At 36.7% G+C, this 22,236-nt stretch overlaps 1 protein-coding gene across 4 annotated transcripts in view; it reads right to left on the bottom strand.

The window, feature by feature from the left end:
• CLCN3 (chloride voltage-gated channel 3) overlaps positions 1–22,236 on the bottom strand; it is a 100,142-nt gene that overhangs the window by 59,645 nt on the left and 18,261 nt on the right. Inside the window, exon 1 of one of the 4 annotated variants that reach the window (XM_032298648.1) lies at positions 2,222–3,316. The exons of 2 other annotated variants lie outside the window; for them this stretch is intronic. In XM_032298648.1, the coding sequence (XP_032154539.1) occupies positions 2,222–2,300 (79 nt within the window). In that variant the 5' untranslated portion in view covers positions 2,301–3,316. Of the gene's footprint in view, positions 1–2,221; positions 3,317–22,236 lie in introns of those variants that run through there. One more of the 4 variants, XM_032298650.1, reaches the window with a different exon arrangement.

The raw sequence follows: 22,236 nt of genomic DNA, 5'->3' as shown, positions 1-22,236 counted from the left end.
TCAGGGATTTAGTAAACAGAGCCATGTTTACTTTATTGATACCCTTCAAAATTTTATACTTTATCTGCCTCTTCACTCTCAGCCTGAAGATCAATTTTAATCATTATAGTTCTGTTCCTCCTCACAGGGAAGCTGATTCACAGTTTTTTTGATTTGTTAGCTGCCTGTCTCCATCAGTTCCTTTGTGTTGACCCATGGTGACAATGGCTTATAAATTATGGAAAACAAATAACATGTTACGCATAGACACTAGGATACTACAGTATGTTTGAGGTAATACAGTACAGTCCAGCAATAACTGACTTATCTCTACTACAAATACATAATGTTACTTTCCAGTAACAATGGCTTATATTATTAGATTAAGTCTCATCAAGGGATAAAGAACCTATTTGGGCTGCCAAGAGTGGGACTGATTTAGATCCTAAGCAAGATTCTTAAAGGATTATTTATGAAAGTATAATAAAATATAAAGCTTATGCTTTGGTCATATCAGTAACCATACTTACCCTCACATAAGTTTTGGCTTATTATTATTTGCATATTTTACACTGAGACAGTTCATAAGTAAGTTCTGTAGAGGACTGTCAAGCTCCACACAAGGAAATTAAATTTCTGAAGCCCAGGTATTCTGGTTTATCATCATTGACAACCAAATGTTGTAACAGCATGGGAAAAATAGTTTGCCTCATTTTACAGTTTAATTACTGATTAGCAAATAATGTGACATCTGAACAGTCATTATTCATTCACCTTGCTTCCTGTTTAAAGAAACCCTTACCAGAAAACTGATGATGAGAAAACAGGAAATAGAAGAACTTATGAATGATCGTAACATTAAGAATAAAAAAATAAAAAGCTCTGGTGGCGTGATTATGAGAAATTGTTTTCTTCTTTATGCTTTTAGATATTTCTTCCAAATGTTATAACATATTCATATACACATGTATTGAAATATTATTAAGAAGGCAACTAGGTAAAAGAAAGCACCATATATGTAACATGATCCTTACATAGCTTTTCTCAAAATGTAAAAAGCAAGTTTTTACTAACTACAGAATACTACAAGATAAATAATGTTATAACTGTTCAGGCCCTAAAATAGTGTCTAGCAGACACAACACAACCAATAGACATTTATTGAATACATTATAATGTTTATAGTGGAACTTAATACTGAAAAAAAGTGCTATCGGAAGACAAAGTATATTTTAAACAAAGCAGGCTAATTATATTTGAGAAAATTATGACTTCCTTATATACTTAGGAATAAAAGTTTGGGTTAAATCATAAGGTGAGTTTATAATATCATGCAGTAATTCAAACTAATGTGGCTCAAAAATGAAGTCACATAAACTAAGAGATTTTTCTTGAAGTTCGGTTTTTTTCTAGGACAACAAATCTCAACCAGTCTGTTTTTAGAATAAGCAATGTAACAAAAATGAAAAAAAAAAGGAGGGGGGCAGTAATTAACATGCAATTAATTTTAAGGAGACCGAGGAAGTGCCTGCCAAAAGATTTACAGGCAGGCTGGGTGCTCTTCTGCTTTTCATAAACCATTCATTAACTATTATTTTTTCTGACATTTAGTAAAGTACCCTACATGTGTTTTATCTTATCAAATTTCCCAAGATACCTGTGGAAGACAATGTAGTATGTTAATCAGCTTAAAAACATATTAAAAGTATTAATATAAAAATTAATCTTTTTGTATTAATACATCTTTATTGTCATTTAAAAATGTTCTAAAATGTAGATAGAGCTTTTGCTATAAATTTACTTTGTGGTGTAAAATCTACATGGTAATCGGCAGCAGCTGAAATATAATGGTACATAGGCACCTGATTTCTCTGCGTAAGTTAAAGGAAATGTAAGTTTTCTGAAGGAAGAAAAACATTACTTTCTAGGTGCCAACCAACACGACGTTAGTTGGCTGTAAAAGCAGATTAATTCATTTTCATAGTTAGAAAGATTTTCATGCAGAAGATGGAGTCGGAGCGCGACATGATCTGAAGCAGTACTAATCTGCACAGAGGAAACAATCAGGGACGGCTACAGAACTATTCAGAAGGTTGCATTTTCCCCTCACTAACAACCCAGGGCAACTAAACAACGTCCTACAGTATTTAAAGGACAAATGAGAACCAGTTTAAGCTAGAGGACCGCCCAGCCGCATGCAAAACATACCAACAGAGAATTCACAGCAAGGGGATGGTATTACCTCTTTTATGTAATTCCCTCAGGGGAATATTGTCTCCTCCCCCGTCATAAGGCAAATAAGGATCCGAAGAAGCATCCATGATTAGAATTTTTAAAAGGAAGAATAAAAAGGAAAAGAAAAGCTTCCTAGCTTAAAAAGAAAGTGGCATTTCTTCCATCCCTGCTGCAGCAAGCAAGGGAGATGCCATATTTGATGAGGTTTAGAACTGTAGTTCGACTCGCTGAAGCAACTGGGTTCTTCCACAGTGGATGATGTCATCAAAGGGAAATTATTGCAGCCTGGTTGCTAGTGGCTACAATCTAGCAAGGCTTAGAGGCGGAACAGCCTTCTTAATCAGGTCCTGCTACGTCTCATGATGACTAAGCTCCAAGTATAACATACAAAACTGGTTTGGGAATTTTAAAGCACTCACAATACAGCTTCTGTAGCATCAGTGGTAACTGGTAAATCAAACAATAGAAACATTATTTCTTTTGGCTTTAAGATAAATGTAAAGGGGAAAAAAGATGTAAAAAGGAAGTTCTGAATGCAGACAATGCCCTTTTTCATTTCTAATGCAGAAGAATGAGAGCAGCACTTTAAGTTTGTGTGCTTTTATGAGAGAATGTACTAGTTTTATACAATAATGCCATGTGAGTCACAACCATAAAAAACTACAGCATGCCAAAGGTTTCTCAAGAAACTTGGTTTTAAGTCTATTAAAAATAAAACATAGCCTACAAATATACAGCAGCCTTTCACTGAGGACTTAAAAACCGCGTAACTGAAGAGCTGAATAGTGTTTTCTCCCACTCACCAATCTCTTCTCCAGCGTCTTCCCGTTTCCTTTCTTGAAGGAACTAGCTAGCAAGACATTCCAGCTTTTGAGGAGAAAGCTTATCAATATGCTAAGTAACTTTACTATTGTGTGTGTGTGAAGTATGCAAAAAAACGTTTACTAAGCAGAAGACTTTCCTAACTCTATTCCCTTCCTAGTTTTCTTATCTCATAAGGGGTTTGAATTTTTAAAAGAACTTTTAGCAGCATGTCTCAGTGAGGTACTCGACTTTTCTAGAAATTGTTATAAAATTCAAAGTTCAGAAATGAAGCAACTTTCTTATTTAAAAAAACAAACAAACAAACAAACAAAAAAAACCCTGCAATGCTTACTGAAGATCAGAGCTCAACATTTTACAGCTACCTCTCAGAGGATTCCTCTAGACTGGGTGATTCTCCTGAAATGCCTGTCACTCAGAGTCACTAAACAGCAACAACAGAAAAAGGTGCTGTTCATCAGAAGCAATTCCACAGAACTCAAGGGTTCTATAAAATTTGTTTTCCTGAAGTATTCAATGAGACAACCTCTAAGGCCCACTCCAACTGAAAGTGTTACGTGAACACTGGAGGTGAGAGAAGGAAAGAGAAAACTCAGAGGGCAGTAAGAGAAGACAGAAATTCTATTCAATTTATAGAGTACTAAATTTTAGTTATTTGGTGTCTTTTTAAAAAACTGTAAAGGTTGAATCAATTTTTTTGTATTTTAAATCTCAGATAAACAGAGCTTCTCATAAACTCTCACCTGGAATTTGGGAGACAGGGTTCCAGGAAAGGAATATAGACTAGAATTATTGCCACAGGAATATTCTATCTTATCCTGACCCTAGATATTAAAATTTATATAGGATAGTAGGTGACTTTTTTTCTTCATTTTCTGTAATTTTCAAATTTTCTTGGCAATAATTTTTTCTTCCATACTCCTTCCTGCACACTGAGCCAATAACTTTTTTAAACAAGGGAAGCTTTGACAAAGGCTAACTTTAAGAAATTAGCTCAATGTAAATTTGGGAGTTTGTGGTTCTTTTGTATGTTCTACCACCGTACAATTTTTCTAAATATATAATTATATGGCATTTGTAAAGGATTTCGTTTTTATACCATTTATGTTTTTTATGTCTTTACATAAAAAAAGAAAATCTATCCACAAGTATTCCTGGTATCTTTTGGGCAGTCTCCTAACTTGTTTTTCCTCACGTACAATTTGCTCATAAAGAATGAAAATGACAGCACTCACTAGAGAGGGAAGTCCTCTCTGTAAAATAAATATTGACAATGCTTCATATGTAAAAGCTTTGTAGCATATTTGAATTATTTTTAAAGATAAACTTGTGTATATATAATATATAACCTATATAATTATATTTGTATAGTAGTAAGTTTCAAATAAGACACATCAAGCCCTTAACAATTATTATTACTGAAACATAAGGTAGAGGTTGGAGGGTATATTCAGAGTTTATATAATTCCACACTATTTAAACAAATATATTACTTTTGTAGTAATAAACCTAAAAATCTTTAAAAATGTTATTTTTAATAAAAAATTTAAAAATCTAAATATCTTTACTTTAGAAGTAAACAAATATCTTGTGATTATGGGGTCTATAGCTGCCACTTTTTTAAAGTAAAGGAATCATTACACAGGCTAAATCCAATCACAATTCAGAAAAGCACAAGGTAGATTGGAAGGTGTGGTAAAAGAGGACTTTGACAGAGACTTTTTATCACCAGATTAAAAAGCTGAATCACACTCAGGGTGGAGTCCAAGTAGAAAGAGAGTAGAAGACAAATTCAAGAATTCCTAGGCATAGCTCTAGAAAAATGCTCAGGATGCAACTCTGAAGAACCAAAATCACAAGTAGCACACATGAGGCATCAAAATTCAAAAGAAGTTATTTCTACTTTTGAACACACCCTAGATTCTAATCTCAACCTGATGTGGAAATCTGGATAAATCACAACCTCTCTGGGATGTCTCTGTAACTATAAACCAGGAAGGCAGAATAGATGACAATAATATTTTAACAGTTCTACCTTTAAGCCCCTTATAATAACAGTAATGATCTGAGAAATCTACAATATTAGAAATATTTAAATTTTAAAACAATAAAAACAATTTTTAAGCAGTTTTGTTGCCTTTAGATCTACCAATTCATAGAAAATATAGGAGCAGAGAAATATGTTAAATGATAGTTCAAAATGTCATCAGGAAAAACCAAACTAGGAAACAAATGACCTGATTTCTTTGACAAATACAATTTTGTAAGGAAAAAGGGAAAGAGAGAAAACCTACAGAATTTTTGAAAAAAGACTTAAAAGATACAGCAATACAATTTTTTAAGAAACGATTGGGGAAATGGTAAACACAAGGTATTTTATTTTAAGGAATTATTCATATTTTAAAAGTAATAATGACCTTTGAAAGAATCTTAATCTTTTAGAAATATATAATACATATGTTTATCTATCTACTTATATAAATGATACAGTGTTTCCAATTTACTTCAACATAATTGAGGGAGCAGAAATGAAACAAAATTGGCCATGAATTGATAATCACTTAAAGTAAGTGACCAGGATGAAAAGGTACACAATATTCTTCTCCATACTTTTGAATGTTTTAAAATTTCTTCTATGATGAAAAGATTTTTTATTGGTATTTATTATTTTAAAGACAGGGTCTCACTCCAATGTCCAGGCTGGAGTACAGTGGCATGATCATAGCGTACTGCAGCTTCAACCTCCTGGCTCAAGCCATCCTCTCACCTCAGCCTCCCCAGGAGCTGCGACACAGGTGTGTGCCACCACGGCCTAATTTTTTAATTTCTTTTTTTGTAGCAATGGGTCTTACAACGTTGCCCAGGCCCACCCAACACTGTCCAGTGCACCAAGCCAAAGAGATTTTTAAAAGAATGCTTATAAATAAAATCACTTATATGAGATAAACATTAATAAAACATTACAATCTTTACTCCTCGACTTATTAATAGAAGCAGGTTAAAAACCATAGCTTACAGTCCATCAATATGCTTGTAAAATGGTTTGGATCTGTATCCCCACCCAAAACTCACGTTGAGCTGTAATCCCCAATATTGGAGGCGGGGCCTGGAGGGAGGTAACTGGGTCATGGGGTGGAGCCTTAATGACAGGTTGAGCACCATCCTTTTGGTGCTGTCTCATTATAGAGTCCTCCGGAGATCTGGTTCTTTAAAAGTGTGGAGTACTAACCTCACTGCCCTTCCTGCTCCTGCTCTAGCCGTGTAAGGCATGCCAGCGTCTCCTTCACCTTTCATCATAAATGTAAGTTTCCTGAGGCCTCCCCCGAAGATGCTAGGCTTCCTGTACAGCATGCAGAACTGTGAGCCAATTAAATTTCTTTTCTTTATAAATTACCCAGTCTCAGGTATTTCTTTATAGCAGCATGTGAAGGGACTATTACAGGCTGCTTTATGTTTACATTTGGACACACTCTATGGCACTAAGCCTTAAATTGCATTGTCAGTCATTCTCCATATCAAAAAGCACCAGAGGAAAAAAAAAAAAAGATATAGCAAAGCTTTCATGGGGGACAATCAATAAACTACACATTTAGTTGTAAAGTTATTAAAGCCCTCAAGAAAGAAGAGGTGGAAATTCTTAAAACTGAGAAGCCAGAAAATAAACTGAAAAAACAAAATGGTTTTATAATATTCATACCTCATAAACATAAGAAGTTTTAGTTTCCAATATAGCTATCTGGCTACCCAAATAACATATCATAGGAATAAAAATAAAAATATAAAGAATTTGCTTTCACAGACATCACACAATAAGCCCGGGAATGGCGGCTCGTGCCTGTAATTCCAGCACTCTGGGAGGCTGAGGCAGGAGGATCACTTCAGGAGTTCAAGACCAGCCTGAGCAACATAGGGAGAGCCTGTCTCTACAAAATTTTTTTTAAAAATTAGCTGGGTGTAGTGGCACATGCCTGTGGTCCTAGTTACTCAGGAGGCTGAAGTGGGAGGATCACTTGGGCCTTGGAGATCCAGGCTGCAGTGAGCCATGATTACACTATTGCACTTCAACCAGGGCAACAGAGCAGGACCCTGTCTCAGAAACAAAAACATCACACAACCATCAATTTTTCAAAATCAGAACCAAAACCAGCCCACATGTTTTAATGCCTAAACAATCCCTTGTGAAGGAATGTCTCAAATATATTCAGGTATGAACGTAAGCTAATACAAAGACTAAGCAAAAACAGATTCTAAGAGTTCTAAATTTCAGAAATACTTAAATCCAAATATGCCACTAATTACATTAAGTGTAAACAAGCTAAATGCTCCGATTAAAAATTAAATGCTGCCTAATTGGATTTTAAAGTTCAACTATATAGTTACAAGAGTTTCAACAAAACACACAGATGCAGAAAAGCTGAAAGTAAAAAGGATAAAAACAGTTCAGGATGCAAACTTTAATCCAAAGAAAATTGGGAGCTTTATTAATATCAAAGTAGATTGTAAGATTTAAAAAAAACTATAATTAGAAATAAAGAGAAGCAAACATTCACCAGGAAGATATAACCTAATTAAACATACGATAACAAAGTATAGAAAGCAAAAATTGACAGACTGACAAGAAGCAGCAGATAAATTTTTAACACATCACTTATCAAATAATAGAAAGAAACAAGGAGAATAATCAGTAAAGAAATTATTATTTTAATAGGTTAACAAACTTTACTAACGGACATGAAGAGAAGACCATAACCAGAAACTTTACATGATGTATCCTTATAGCATACACAGAACATTTACAAAGTTGACTTTTTCCTGGGCCACAATGCAAGTTGCAAAAATTTCCACACACTGAAATTACGTAATGCATGTTCTTGAACCACAATGCAATAATGTTATAAATCAATTAAAACATAACCAGAAATTCCTCATGTGTTCAAAACTATAAACTGCACTCCCAAATAACCTATAGCACAAGGTAGACATCAGTATAAAAGTCAAAAAGGATTTCTAAATAGTGATAATAAAGGCATATGGCATAGAAACAAAACAGTATCTGAAAAAAATGTATAGCTTTCAATGCACTTAAAGGAAAAGAAGGCTTAAAACTGAAGAGCTAACCATCCAGTTCAAGAAGTCAGAAAAAACTCCATCAAAATAAACCCAAACAAAGCAGAATAAAATAAAATAAAACATTAATGAAACAGAAAATAAATATGTAATAGAAAAGAATAATAAAGGCAAACTAATTCATTGGAAAAACTAATGATTGGTAACCCTAAAGTGACATAGATTAAGGTGGGGAGGGAAAGGGGAGAGAAAAGGGATCATTATCAGGATGAAAAGCCAATAGTACAAAATGGGGAGTCTAGAAATAGACCCTCCTATACAGAATAGGCCCTGTGCTAACATCAGAGGTGGTACTGTACAAGAGGGGGTAAAAAACTGTTTTCTAGCCATTGATGTTGGGACAACTGGCTATCTGATGCGGTTTAGTTGTTTTGTCTCCAAATCTCATGTTGAAATGTGATCTTCAGTGTTAGAAGTGGGCTTACTAGGAAGTGTTTGGGTCATGGAGGTGGACCCTTCCTGAATGGCTTGGTGCCCTCACCATGGTAACAAGTGAGTTCTCGCTCTGTTAGTTCACGACAAAGGAACCTGGCATCTCTCTCATGCTACCCTTCACCATGTGACACACCTGCTTCCACTTCAACTTCCACCATGACTGGAAGCTTCCTGAAGCCCTCACCAAAGCACTATGCTTCCAATACAGCCTGCCTGACCTTGTTTGTTTTTTTTTTTTTTTTCCAGACAGAGTCTCACTCTGTCACCCAAGTATCTCGGCTCCCTGCAACCTCTGCTCCCCCAAGTTCAAGTGATTCTCCTGCCTCAGCCTTCTGAGTAGCCGGGATTACAGATGACCACCACCATGCCTGACTAATTTTTTGTATTTTTAGTAGAGACAGGGTTTTATGATGTTGGCCAGGTTGGTTTTGAACTTCTGACCTCAGGTGATCCACTGCCTTGGGCTTCCAAAGTGCAGGGATTACAGCTTGAGCCACCATGCCCGGCCAACCTCTTATCTCTATAAATTGTCCAGCCTCAAGTATTCCTTCACAGTAATGCAAAACAGACTGACTATATAGAAAAATACTGAACGACACTCTAACACACACACACACACACACACACACACGCACACACCCCACTCAGATGATTATAGAACTAAATGTAAAAGGCAAAGCTCTTACAACATAATTTAGAAAAATGTCTTCATAATATCAAGTGTAGTGATGTTTTTTTAAAATTAAGACACAAAAAGCCTTGGCCATAAAGCAAAAGATTAACATATAGGACCACATTACAACTAAGAACATTTATTCATAATTTGTCCATTAGAAGAGTGAAATGCACTCCATAGAAGATATCTATTAACACATTTACTCCACCAAAAGTTTGTTCTAGAAGATAAAGAACTTCTACAAAACTGTAAGATAGACACTCCAATAGAAAAATGAGCAAATGACCCAAATTGGTGCTTTGAAAAGGGTTTCCCAATAGATATGAAAGATGCTAAACCTCTTTGACTACAAAGAAAATGCAAATTAAAACCATAATCAAAATCCATACATAGCCAGCATACTGACAAAATTGAAAGTCTGACAATATCAAGTGGTTAGTGAATATGAACCAATGGAAGCTCTCATACATTCTTGCTCTGAATATATTCTGAAACACCACTATGGAAAACATAACCTATGACCCAACAAGTTCACGTCCAGGACAAATAAAATTTGGACACCTAAGGACCTATGTACCGCACAAGTACATGCATAATATTCAAAGCAGCATTGTTGGTAACCACCAAAACCTGTTAACAGCTTAAAGATCCATCAAAAGTATATAAGCAGGTAAACTGTAGTAAATTCATTTAAAGAAGACTAATATGTAATAGTTTAGAGCAACCACATAGCTACTACCTGCAACAACATGCATGATTCTTGAAAGCCACATTGTGTGAAACCAAGAAACAAAGGCATAGATTCTGTATGATTCCATTTATTTAACTTTCAAAAACAGGCAATGCTAAATTACACACTTCTTTTTTCAACACACAGTTTCTGGCTTGACTAAATTATATTCTTAAGGATCCATACTTAGATGAGCAAACCATAAAGTGAAGCAAGAAAGTGATTAGACAAAGAGAAAATAGTATTTACCTTCAGAGGGAAAGGAAGGGCTATGATTAGGAACGTACGTGCAGGAGGCTTCTGGAATACAGTTATGCTTTATTTTCTTAACCTGGGTGGGCTACAAAAATGCTTGCTTTGTAATAACTCATTAAACTACACAATTATGTTTTATGCATTTTCTGATGTGTTATGTCACAATCCAAAAGTCTTTAAGTTAAAAATATATCCTAAGTATCTCTAATTCTATGAATATCTAGTGGATTTTTTTCTTTTTTTCCTGCCTAAATGCTTCTAGTTTAATCTTACTTACAGTCTAAATCAGTTGTGGATAACAAATTTCATAAGCAACTGAACTGACTCTAATTTATTGTAAGGTGCTGCTTCTTCCAAGGAATTTCCTCTGTATTTCAGAAATGTTTAAGAGTTCCATAGACTTCCTTTGATTTTATGTATAATCAAACTTCTGTAACCAGGCGTTCTACATCTGTGGTTTCCACAAACATGGATTCAATCAACCATGGCTTGAAAATATTTGGGAATAAAAATGGATGGTTGTTTTGTACTGAACATGAACAGACTTCATCTTTTTCTTGTCATGATTCCATGAATAATACAGTGGCACAACTATTTATACAACAGTTATATTGTATCAGGTATTATAAGCAATCTACAGACGATTTAAAGCATATAAGAGGATGTGTGTAGGTTATATGCAAATACTATGTCATTTGTCATTTTATGTAGGGGACCTGAAAATCCATGCACTTTGGTACCTGAGGGGGCCCTGGAGCCAATCCCTCACAGATACCAAGAAATGACTGTATCTGTATTCAGTTTATGATCTTACAGGTTTAGCACATAACTCCTCCAGTCCTTTTCAACAGAAATTCTTAGCCAGAACCACAACACAAAACATGAAATTTGAAAATGTTCTCAATTCTCCCAAGGACAGTTCATAGGTAATATTCTACATGCACAGAAGTTAATTTGTCACCTCATGATATTAGGGTGCAGTGAGAAAGGTAGAGTGAAGAGGTAATCATTTTAGTTAACCTTCTTTGAAACATTTTTAAGAAGAAAAAAAATTTTTTGCAAGGCAATGACAATAATTAAGGTGGTAACTGAGGCATAAATCACCAGTTTCTGTATATTATACAACTAAGCTCACTTCTTTCCAGTGACCTTTCTCATGATATCCTCCCAGTACTTGATTGACTCTCCACTGGCATCTTAGGCTAATTTTATCAAGGCACCAGTTTATTATTAACACCAACTTCTTGCCTAGGTCATTAATAACATCTTGAATTACAGCATTTCATAAACGTAGTATGAATTTGTCTTCCTTAAATACATCACCTTACTCTCTCTTGTTTTTTTTTTTGAGATGGAGTTTTGCTCGTTATCCAGGCTGGAGTGCAATGGTGCGATCTCGGCTCACCGCAACCTCCGCCTCCTGGGTTCACGCAATTCTCCTGCCTCAGCCTCCTGAGTAGCTGGGATTACAGGTACGTGCCACCATGCGCAGCTAATTTTTTGTATTTTTAGTAGAGACGGGGTTTCACCATGTTGACCAGGATGGTCTCGATCTCTTGACCTCGTGATCCACCCGCCTTAGCCTCCCAAAGTGCTGGGATTACAGGCGTGAGCCACTGCGCCCGGCCCACCTTACTCTTATATAAACACAAATTTGGGCAATCTCCTAGTTCCACATATATTAAACGTAAGAGGTTAAGTAGGTTGCTCTGGCTAAAGCAGTCTGGAGACACAGGTGTAGAAATGTTTACAAAGTAGTTGGCAACAGAATGTGAAGTGTCAAGTGTATTAAGAACATGACCCTGCTTAGAATAAGTATCAGATGAACTTTAGAGTTATTCACTTCTAAAAATAATTCTGAGTAGACCATTTAAAAGAGCTTTGACCTCTTCCCAACAGACAGCCCTTAAACGGTAGCAGTGTTTTGTTAACGTCATTTAAGTATTTCTTATAAAAACTCTACCAAAGATTCACCATGTTACCATTCTATACTTTCTCAACTGGCTTAAGAGTATATGTTGTCAAATTTGACTTCAGAGTCAAATGTCTTACTCATTAAATTACTACCAATGTTATTGGAAAATGCCAGATAAAACAACAAAACTAAAATCAACCTGTCATCTACTAAAGACAATATGCACAAACATAAACTTTGAAACTCTGTAGCAAAGCCAAATTCTTCTGAGAATGCTTTCCTTAGAGCTATACCACAACTTGATACTGTAGGAAATTTCTCTGCTTACAAATCTACTTAGGAGAATACTATGTTTCCTCAAATACCTTTCTTGGATTGTTTTATTAATGATTTTTACCAGCAGTTAATATCAAACAAAGGGCTTCATTATTCTTATTTACAGAAAGCACCAACTCAACTGTTTTATCAGCACTTAGACTTTATCAACAATTCCACCACTAATTTTTTTTTTTTTTTTTTTTTTTTTTTTTTTTTTTCAGATAGGGTCTCACTCTGTCACCCAGGCTGGATGGAGTGCAGTGGCATGATCATGGCTCACTGCAGCCTTGACTTTCTAGGCTCCAGTAACTGTCAAACCTCAGCCCCACAAGTTTTTATATTTTTTTGTAGCGACAAGGCCTTGCCATGTTGCCCAGGCTGGTCTCAAGCTCGTCAGCTCAAGAATCCGCCCACTTTGGCCTCCCAAAATGCTGGGATTACAGGTATGAGCCACCGCACCCAGCCTTCCACCACTAATTTTCAAAACACCATATTCACTACACATAAACAGATGTTAACAAATGCCTTCCTCGAAGTAGTCTTATTTCTGGGAATTGGGAATACATTTGTGTATCTAATTATTATGCAACCATTAAAAATGATTAAGATAAGCTCTTGCACCATAAGGCAATGTTTTATATATTAAAAACTCTCTGCCTTATAAATGGCACTACCAACTGCATATACTAGAAAAAACAGAACATTTGTCCTTATACTCCCTCATCCTACATTAAAACCATCAGTCTAGCTGGCTGATTTTGCTCCTAAATCTGTTTTGAATCTGTCTACTCTCTTATCACTACCTATAGTCCTAGACACTATAATCTCTTTTCTGAACTATGATATTTACTTCCATACACTCACCACCTAACAATCCATTTGCCCACACAGCCTCTAAATAATCTTTTAAAATTACAAATGTCTTATGACTCCCTTTATTCAAAAAACTTCAGTGGTTTCCCACCACTCTTGGGGAAAAGTGCCAGAAACTTTACATGTATTATTTAGACCTTGCTTAACTACCTCTTCAGCCTCAGTCCATCCCTTTCTAGCTATCATTCTCTAAAGTCCAGCCATTTTACCTCTAACACTCCAAGCTCCTTCCCTCTGCCTGCAACTGTGCCTGTTCAAGCTCCTAGCACCTCCATTGCCCTGCTTCCTTCCTTCACATGCCTGACTTATATTCATTTTTCAGTTCTCATCTTAAATAATACATATTCAATTCTGATTTCCTCACTTACATGTTCTCACATTCATACTTACTTTTTTGAGATAGTCTCTCTCTATCACTCTGGCTGGAATGCAGTGGCGCCATCTCGCCACTTATAAATGGCACTACCTATAGTCCTAGACACTATAATCGCTTTTCTGAACTACCTCTGCCGCCCAGGTTCAAGCAATTCTCGTGCCTCAGCCTCCCAAGTAGCTGGGATTACAGGTGTGCACCACCACACCTGCTTACTTTTTTATTTTTAGTAGACATGGGGTTTAGCCATGTTGCCTGGGCTGGCCTTCAACTCCTGGCCTCAAGGAATCTGTCTGTCTTGGCCTCCCAAAGTGCTAGGATTACAGGCATGAGCCACTGTGCCTGGCTGACATTCATGCTTCTTTACAGCCCTTACCATATCACAATTGTAACTTTTTTTGTGAGATTGTTTAATAGTACTCTCTGTCACTAGAGCATACGCTCCATAAAAGAAGGACACATCATTCTTCTTCACTGCTGTATTATTAGCACCTACCAAGATGTCTGGACCACAAAAGAGTCTAATAATTATTTGCTGAATGAAACACACATAGAATTAATTCTAGGGGGAAAATATATTCAAATAATCCATTATCTCTGCATGGTAGAACTATGGGTAGTTTTCATTTTCTACCTTGTATTTTTCATTATTTAAATTTTCTACGATAAGCACATTTTGCTTTTATTATTTAAAAATTAACTCTTTTCAACCCATATTAAAAATAAACTTTATTTTGGAACAATTTTAGATTTACAAAATTTGCAAAGATTGTACAGAGATGTCCCAAATACTTCTCATTCACAGTTTCCCCAATTGTTAACACCTTACATTTCCATGGTACATTTGTCCAAACTAAGACATTGACATTTGCGTATTATTATGAAGTAAACTCCAGACTTGAGATAGATTTCAGCCCCTTTTCTACAAGTGTCCTCTTTCTACTCCAGCTCCCAGTGCAGGATACCACACTGCGTTGAGCTATCTTGTCTTCCTAAACTCCTCTGGTCTTCATTTTTCAGTCTTTCCTTGTTTTCATGATCTTGAATAGTCAGGTATCCTGTAAAATGTCACCCAGCCTAAGCTCATCGGTGCTTTCCTTGTCATGAGACTAGGATTATGCTTCTTTGGAAAGACCATCACAAAGGTGACATGCTCTTCTTGTCACGTATCAGTGGCACACAGTATCTATGATATACCACTAGTGATATTAATGTTCATTATTTGGCCAAGATAGTGTTTTCCATGTTTTCACCTACTCTATTCTTTGGAAGCAAGTCACCAAGTCTAGCCCACCCTCAAGGGAGGTAGGAATTAAGCTTCTCCTCCACAGAATGGAAAGGGTACATAAATTATTTGATAGGAGATTTGTCTTTTGCCTCATATTTAATTCAATCCTTTATATCAATTTATATCCTTTATAGCATATACATGTGCTTATTTTATACTTTGAGTAAGAATTCATGCTATATTATTTTTCTTGCTCAAATTATTCCAGCTTTGACCGTTGGGAGCTTTTTCAGGTTAGTTCCTGTGTTCCGTTGATGTGCCCTATCCTTTTGTTTTATGAGTACTTCTTTGTTGCTGATACTAAAAGACACTCTGGCCACATCTTGTATTTCCACTGTCTCAGTCCTAGACTGCCATTTCTCCTAGGCAATCTAAATCATTCCTAAGACCTAAATGTAACCATATACGATTTATTTTCCTTGAGACAGGGTCTTGCTTTGTCACCCAGGCTACAGTGCAGTGGTAGATCTTGGCTAATAACTGCAGCCTTGACCTCCCCAGGGTCAAGTGATCCTCCTATCTCAGCCTCCTGAGTATCCAGGACCACAGGCAACCACCACCATGTCCAGCTAAATTTTTGTTTTTTGTTTTTTCTTTTTTTTTTTTTTTGAGATGGAGTTTCGCTCGTTACCCAGGCTGGAGTGCAATGGCGCAATCTCGGCTCACCGCAACCTCTGCCTCCTGGGTTCAGGCAATTCTCCTGCCCCAGCCTCCTGAGTCGCTGGGATTACAGGCACGTGCCACCATGCCCAGCTAATTTTTTGTATTTTTAGTAGAGACAGGGTTTCACCATGTTGACCAGGATGGTCTGGATCTCTTGACCTCGTGATCCACCCGCCTCGGCCTCCCACAGTGCTGGGATTACATAATTTTTTTATTTTGTGTAGAGACAGGGTTTCACCATATTGCCCAGGCTGGTCTCAAATTACTGGGATCAAGCTATCAACCCACCTTGGCCTCCCAAAGTGCTGGCATTACAGGCGTGAACCACCACGCCCGGCCAACCATATAAGATTTTTATGAACCCAGAATAATCTACCTGAATGTCATGATGCATGTAATCTGCCTGATAGCTGCACAAAGTATAAGTAAGTTTAAATTTTGGGCACCCAGGCCAAAATTATCATAAAGGACTCTCATGTATAATATTAAATAGCAACACTTCCATCATTTCTTCTACCATATTCTTTTGTTTCCAAAACTAATCTGAGTCAGGTAGGTAGAACAGAGATTTTTCCCTTCATTTTTTAGATGAGAAAATCAAAAAGGGTGTATGATACTGACTAATGTCAGGCAGGTAGGGAATATACAGCCATTCTCCTCTGTGGTTTTCTCCTGGCTTTCTATTCTGTCCCTATGTCCTTCTGGATTACATTACCATTTTGGTGGGCTCTCATGCAATACAGTTTAACAATATAGATGAGTGGCTTATATCCTGCTACTCTACTGAATAACCTACCAGTTTTAACCGTGTCCAGCTAAACCAAAACTTTTCTCTATATAACTGTATTAGTTTAATAATTCAAAAGGTCTGGGTGTGGTGATTCATGCCTATAATCCCAGCATGTTGAAAGGCTGAGGTGGGCAGATCACTTGAGGTCAAGCAAGACTAGCCTGGCCAACATAGTGAAACCCGTCTCTACTGAAAAAATATATATAAAAAATTAGCTGGGCATGGTGGCACACGCCTGTAGTCCCAGCTACTCAGGAGGCTGAAGCACAAAAATCACTTGAACCTGGGAGACAGAGGTTATCGTGAGCCGAAATACCACCAGGGCACTCTAGCCTGAGCAACAGAGAGAGACTCTGTCTCAATAATAATTAAAAAGGAAAAAAGACTCCTAATATGAGCAGCAAGTATGTTAAATAGATGAATATTTTACAGAGAAATAGACTTTTAATGAGCTCCTACTCTATGCATGCCAATAGATTAGACATTTGTAAGAAGGAAGGATAAAATAAACAGTATATATGGCTGCCCATTATACAGGAATATCCCTTCTCCACAAAATTTGGAAATAAAAAAAACAAGATTGCTCTTCAAGTGTTGAACTATGTAATCAAAACATAATGGATCAGCTCTAAACAGAACAATGTACATAGGAAAATAAATTACTTACAAACTAACAGAAATTACTAGGATAATTTTACCAAAAACAAAAAATGTGTTGCTCAATTTAGGAGGAGGGCAGGCTATAAACAAGTTAGACAAATACAGATAAAGTCAAGCATGCAAGCACAATAGGAGCAACACCCAGTTTACTACATAAGGGGCCCTTAACTTTAACTGAAGAGTAAGATAAGGCTTACTACAGGGACTGGGGCTAATTTAAGAAGCAAAGTACAAGTAGTAGTTTAGTATTGGAATACTATTTAGTATTGGAATACTGTTGGTATTCTAGACAAAGGAACATGTATAAAGACCTGGAGAAATGACAGCCAGGAACAAGCTCAAACCTAACATTTACAAGGGCCAAAGTAATAGTACAACAGAAAGCACAATTACCAAATGGGAAAAATATTTAGTTTAAATATCAAGTTTAAACTATCAATGTGTTCTATCCTACATACAAAGAAACTTCAGCATGACCTGGAAGTTTAAGTGCAGTTTTATAATTCTGCAGCCAAATTGCTGACCATTCGGAAAATGCTAAAACTCTAAAGAAAAATTATAAATCCCCAAATTCCATCATGAAGACAAAAACACATTATTTTGGTGAATTTTCCTCCAATGTTTTTTTCTCTGTGTGTATACAGTATTCGAAGAGAACTGGGAAATCATGTATGCAGATTGTATCCTTTTTATATAATCTCTTCACTCTTAAAAGGTTTTTTTTGAAATTAATTAATTAATTAATTTTTAAAGATGGGGTTTCACCATGTTGGTCAGGCTGGTCTTGAACTCCCAACCTCAGGTGATCCACCCGCCTTGGCCTCCAAAGTGCTTGGATGGTTACAGGCGTGAGCCACCACGCCCGGCCTCACTCTTAAAAGTTTTTAATCCAATAAAACAAGTTACCTTTTTCACGTACTCAGTGTGCATTTGGCAGCTAGCTTATCTTAAAACAGAATTCTCAAAGTGTGGTCAAGTATGGTCCAGAGACAGCAAAATCTTTCTCACAGGGTCTATAAGGTTAAAACAACACTTTCAATAATACGAAGACATTTGTGTCAGTTTCCTACTGTTATTGTAACGCACTGCCACAAATTTAGTGGCTTAAAACAACACAAATTCATTTGTTTACAGTTCTGGAGACCAGAAGTCTAAGATCAAGGTGTCAGCAGGGCAGTGCTCCTTTTGGAGGCTTCAGGGGAGAACCTGTTTCCTCGCCTTCTCTGGCTTCCAAAGGCCACTTTCATCCCTTGGATTACGGCCTTTTTCTCACATCATTTCTTGTTTCCATTGTCATGTCTGCTACCACTGACTCTGACCCTTGTGATTTCATCAGAGACACCCAGGTAATCCAGGATAATCAATCTATCTCTAGATATTTAATTTAATGGAAGTCCATCTCATCATGTAAGGTAACACATTTACAGATTTTAGGAATTAGGGGGTGGGGAGGGCCATCATTAAGCAGACAGTAACATTCTTTGTCTCATTTATCAAAAGCAAGAGTGAGGAAGACAGTTTGATATCTAGGATAAATCAGAACAGTGGCACCAAAATGGACTAGAGGTTGTTGTACTGGTTGGGCACAGTGACTTGTGTCTATAATCCCAGCACTTTGGGAGGCTGAGGCGGATGGATCACTTGAGGGCAGGAGTTCAAGACTAGTCTGGCCAACATGGTGAAACCCTGTCTCTACTAAAAATACAAAAATTAGCCAGGCATGGTGGCGCACACCTGTAATCCCAGCTACTTGGGAGGCCAAACCACAAGAATTGCTTGAACCCAGGAGGTGGAGGTTACAGTGAGCCAAAGATCGTGCCACTGTACTCCAGCCTGGGCAACAGAGCAAGACTCCATCTCAAAATGCTTTTGATAAATAAAAAGAAAAGAAAAGAAAAAAAAAGAAGTTGTTTTATTTTTCACCACATGAATTTGCAGAAAACGAAAGCCTGTTTCACTTCCAAATGTCCTTGATAAAATGGTAAGTATTCATTTGATTAAGTCACAACTCTTAAGTACACATCATTTTAATATTCTGTGTAATAAAGTAGAAAGAATGAACAGAACACTTTTACTCATTTTAGGTCACCTCAAGTTGTTTTCCCTTTGCTTCTTCTGTGTCAAATACTTATGCAAATGATTGAATTCTGTTTATCCTTTTAAATTGCTTTATATCCTTTATTGTAATGAACTAGATTATTAGTATATTTCTCACAATAAGTAAATTTGTGTTATGGTTTTACCTAATGAGATCTAAAACCCTAGTTAATATGAATCCATCTCTTAGAGACAGCTAGTTTCATGGTGATGCCATGTCTCTGTGTTTACAGGAAGAAGGGCTGGACCCCGTATTGTGTTATGTACCCTCACTCTAGGAGGTGTCTTCACACGAAGAGATGGCCACTCGGTTTCTGGTAGTATCACTCTGCATCTACTTTGCCACGCTGCTTCTTCTGAAATGTCCCATGTAGGCAGTAGTTATGAATACACCACCCAGAAGGATATGAGATGAATAAAATTACAAACATTTTGAATAAAGCTCAATCTAACAATAGATATTTGAATGAAAATACTGGAACCTCTTGTAATAGCTCAGAAGGTAGGTTAAGTTTCAGCAGTGGTGGGAGGATCACAACACCTTGACCAGGACAACCTACCTCTGAGCCTCATATACTATGTGGTTTCTGAGTTCCGAAGCTCAGAATGTTACATATATGGGAAGTAGAATACAATAATCTATGTAATTTATGTGGATTCTATTCCCAGTTATCACATGCCCCAAGATTTCCAATAAATCAGAAAAACTCACAGTTGGATTTTAGTATTTCCAAAGGCTTTTTTTTTTGAGACAGGATTTCACTATGTTGCCTAGGCCAGAGCACAGGGGCTATTCACAGGTGCAATCATAGCATCATAGCACCATAGCCTTGAATACCTGCACTCAAGCAATCCTCTTGCCTCAGCCTCCCAAGCAGCTGGGACTACAGGCATCCACCAGTGCGCCGGCTTCCAAGGTTGTTATTTTTATTTTTCAAAGTTATCTATAGATAGGAAATCAAACACTTAGGAGTGAGCCCTCTGGGCTCTTATTATTCCTCTCACATTTTCCTCTCAGTCTATACATAATCAGAAACCTGGGAGAGACCCTGGATGTTGTCAAGTAAACATTTCAGATGTGATAAAAAAAAAAAAAAAAAAAAAAGGATATAGGGGCCTAAAATTTAAACAAACTTACTAGCATAATCACATTATCAACATAAATTAACTATTGAAAGTTAATTTGCTTAAACATGTGGCTGATTACAGTTTTCAACCCATCAGTCAATCTCAATAACTTCTCTTACTTCAAGTGATGATAGTACTATTATAAGAATAGTTCTAAAGCTGCAACTCATGAAAAGTCATTTGCTTCATTTTCGATGAGTCAAGAGCCATATGGTTCTCTTTAATGAATACAACTCTGGCAACAAAATCTTGGCCCTCCCAGTTACTTGCAATAAAAAAATTTTGCATTTTCCATGGAATCTGAATTACTGACCAAAATGACTAGATATACCTAATATAAACGCATATCAGGCCTAATTTTTCAGCATTTTGCTAGCTTAAAATTTTAACTGATACTACTAGTCATCATTATTCAGAATAACTTCTATTTTTTAATCACAGTGTTCTCTAGATCATTTAGCACACATATACTTTCAAAGCAAGAGCTGTGCAACAAATATCTACTGAAATCAGTAGATTCCAAAGCAGTTTATCTCTGACAAGCTAAATCCTAATCCAGATGTCATATTTGAGCTCTAGAGCTACAGCTTTTCATGAATGTTACTGACATTCTCACTGAATACAAACATAAAAGGAAACTGCTTATGTTGGGGGTACAGAGTCTAACACATCCAAAGGTGAAGTAACACAGAAGAAAACAGAAACCGCTACTATTTAATGAGTCCTTACCATCAGCCAGTCACATTGCTAAGGATTCCATATGCATTATTTATCTGTTAAGATCGCTACATGTAGTACTTAATTCTCAGAGCTATCATTTAAAAAATTTATTATTTATGAGTTTATTACTATGTTGCACATAGGAATAAGCTGAGGCATAAAGAAGCTATGTGACTTGCCAAAAGTTGCAGAGCAAGTAACTGACAGAACCAGGATGTAAATTCAGGTCACCAATTGAAAGCCACTGAACATCACAGATTTTCCTTCAACACATATTCAAAACAACACTATCAGTACCTTCCGGTGATTGTTATTTTTTGGTATGCTAAAAAGATATGGAGTCATGAAGAATTACTGCTTGACTTACTAACCACTTCCATACTCCCAGATACTGAGCAGAAACAGAAATAAGCTTTTTCCTCTGATATCTGCCTTAACCTATAGAGGGAGGTCTAATCTGAGGCTGCAACTTCTTCTAAGACATTCCCCTTCCTACTGCTGCTAACAGAGGCACATCAGCTATGTTGAAAGAAAGAATATTCACTGTCTTAACAAAGGACATTTGCTGTTTCACCTATATAATATTAATCCCAGTGCTGGATCTTCATGCATGATTTCCCCTTTACAACAGCCTTTGCAATTCTAAAAGATTATCAAAATGATATCGTTTCTTCATGAGATGTAACATTTGGAATCTGTACCACCCAACTGAAAACTCACAGTTATTTTTTACTGTTACTCCACAATGTATACCTTCAACTACACTAACTTTGAAGACAGAATCTTTAAATCAACTACCAATAGACTGGACACAGTGGCTCAAGCCTGCAATTCCAGCACTTTGGGCTGCCAAGAGGATCGTTCGAGCCTAAAAGTTCAAAACCAGCCAGGGCAACATAGTCAGACCCCATTGCAACAAAATATTTAAAAAATTACCTGGGTCTGGTGGTATGCAACTGTAGTTCTAGCTACTCAGGCTGAGGCACAAGTATCTCTTCAGCCCAGGAAGTAAAGGCTGCAGTTAGCCATGATCGTGCCACAGCACTTCTGACTAGGCAAGAGTGTGACTCTGTCTCCAAAAAAGAAAAGAAAACACCAATGGTTGCCTATCCTATATCATTCCAACGTTATACTTGCTAATTGGACCTTCCT

This window comes from Sapajus apella, unplaced genomic scaffold (genome assembly GCF_009761245.1).
Source record: "Sapajus apella isolate SASKATOON/1434 unplaced genomic scaffold, GSC_monkey_1.0 scaffold39, whole genome shotgun sequence".
In the NCBI taxonomy this organism is placed as follows: domain Eukaryota; kingdom Metazoa; phylum Chordata; class Mammalia; order Primates; family Cebidae; genus Sapajus; species Sapajus apella.
The sequence above is the reverse complement of the archived record's forward strand: the minus strand, read 5'-3'. Positions and strand labels throughout refer to the sequence as shown.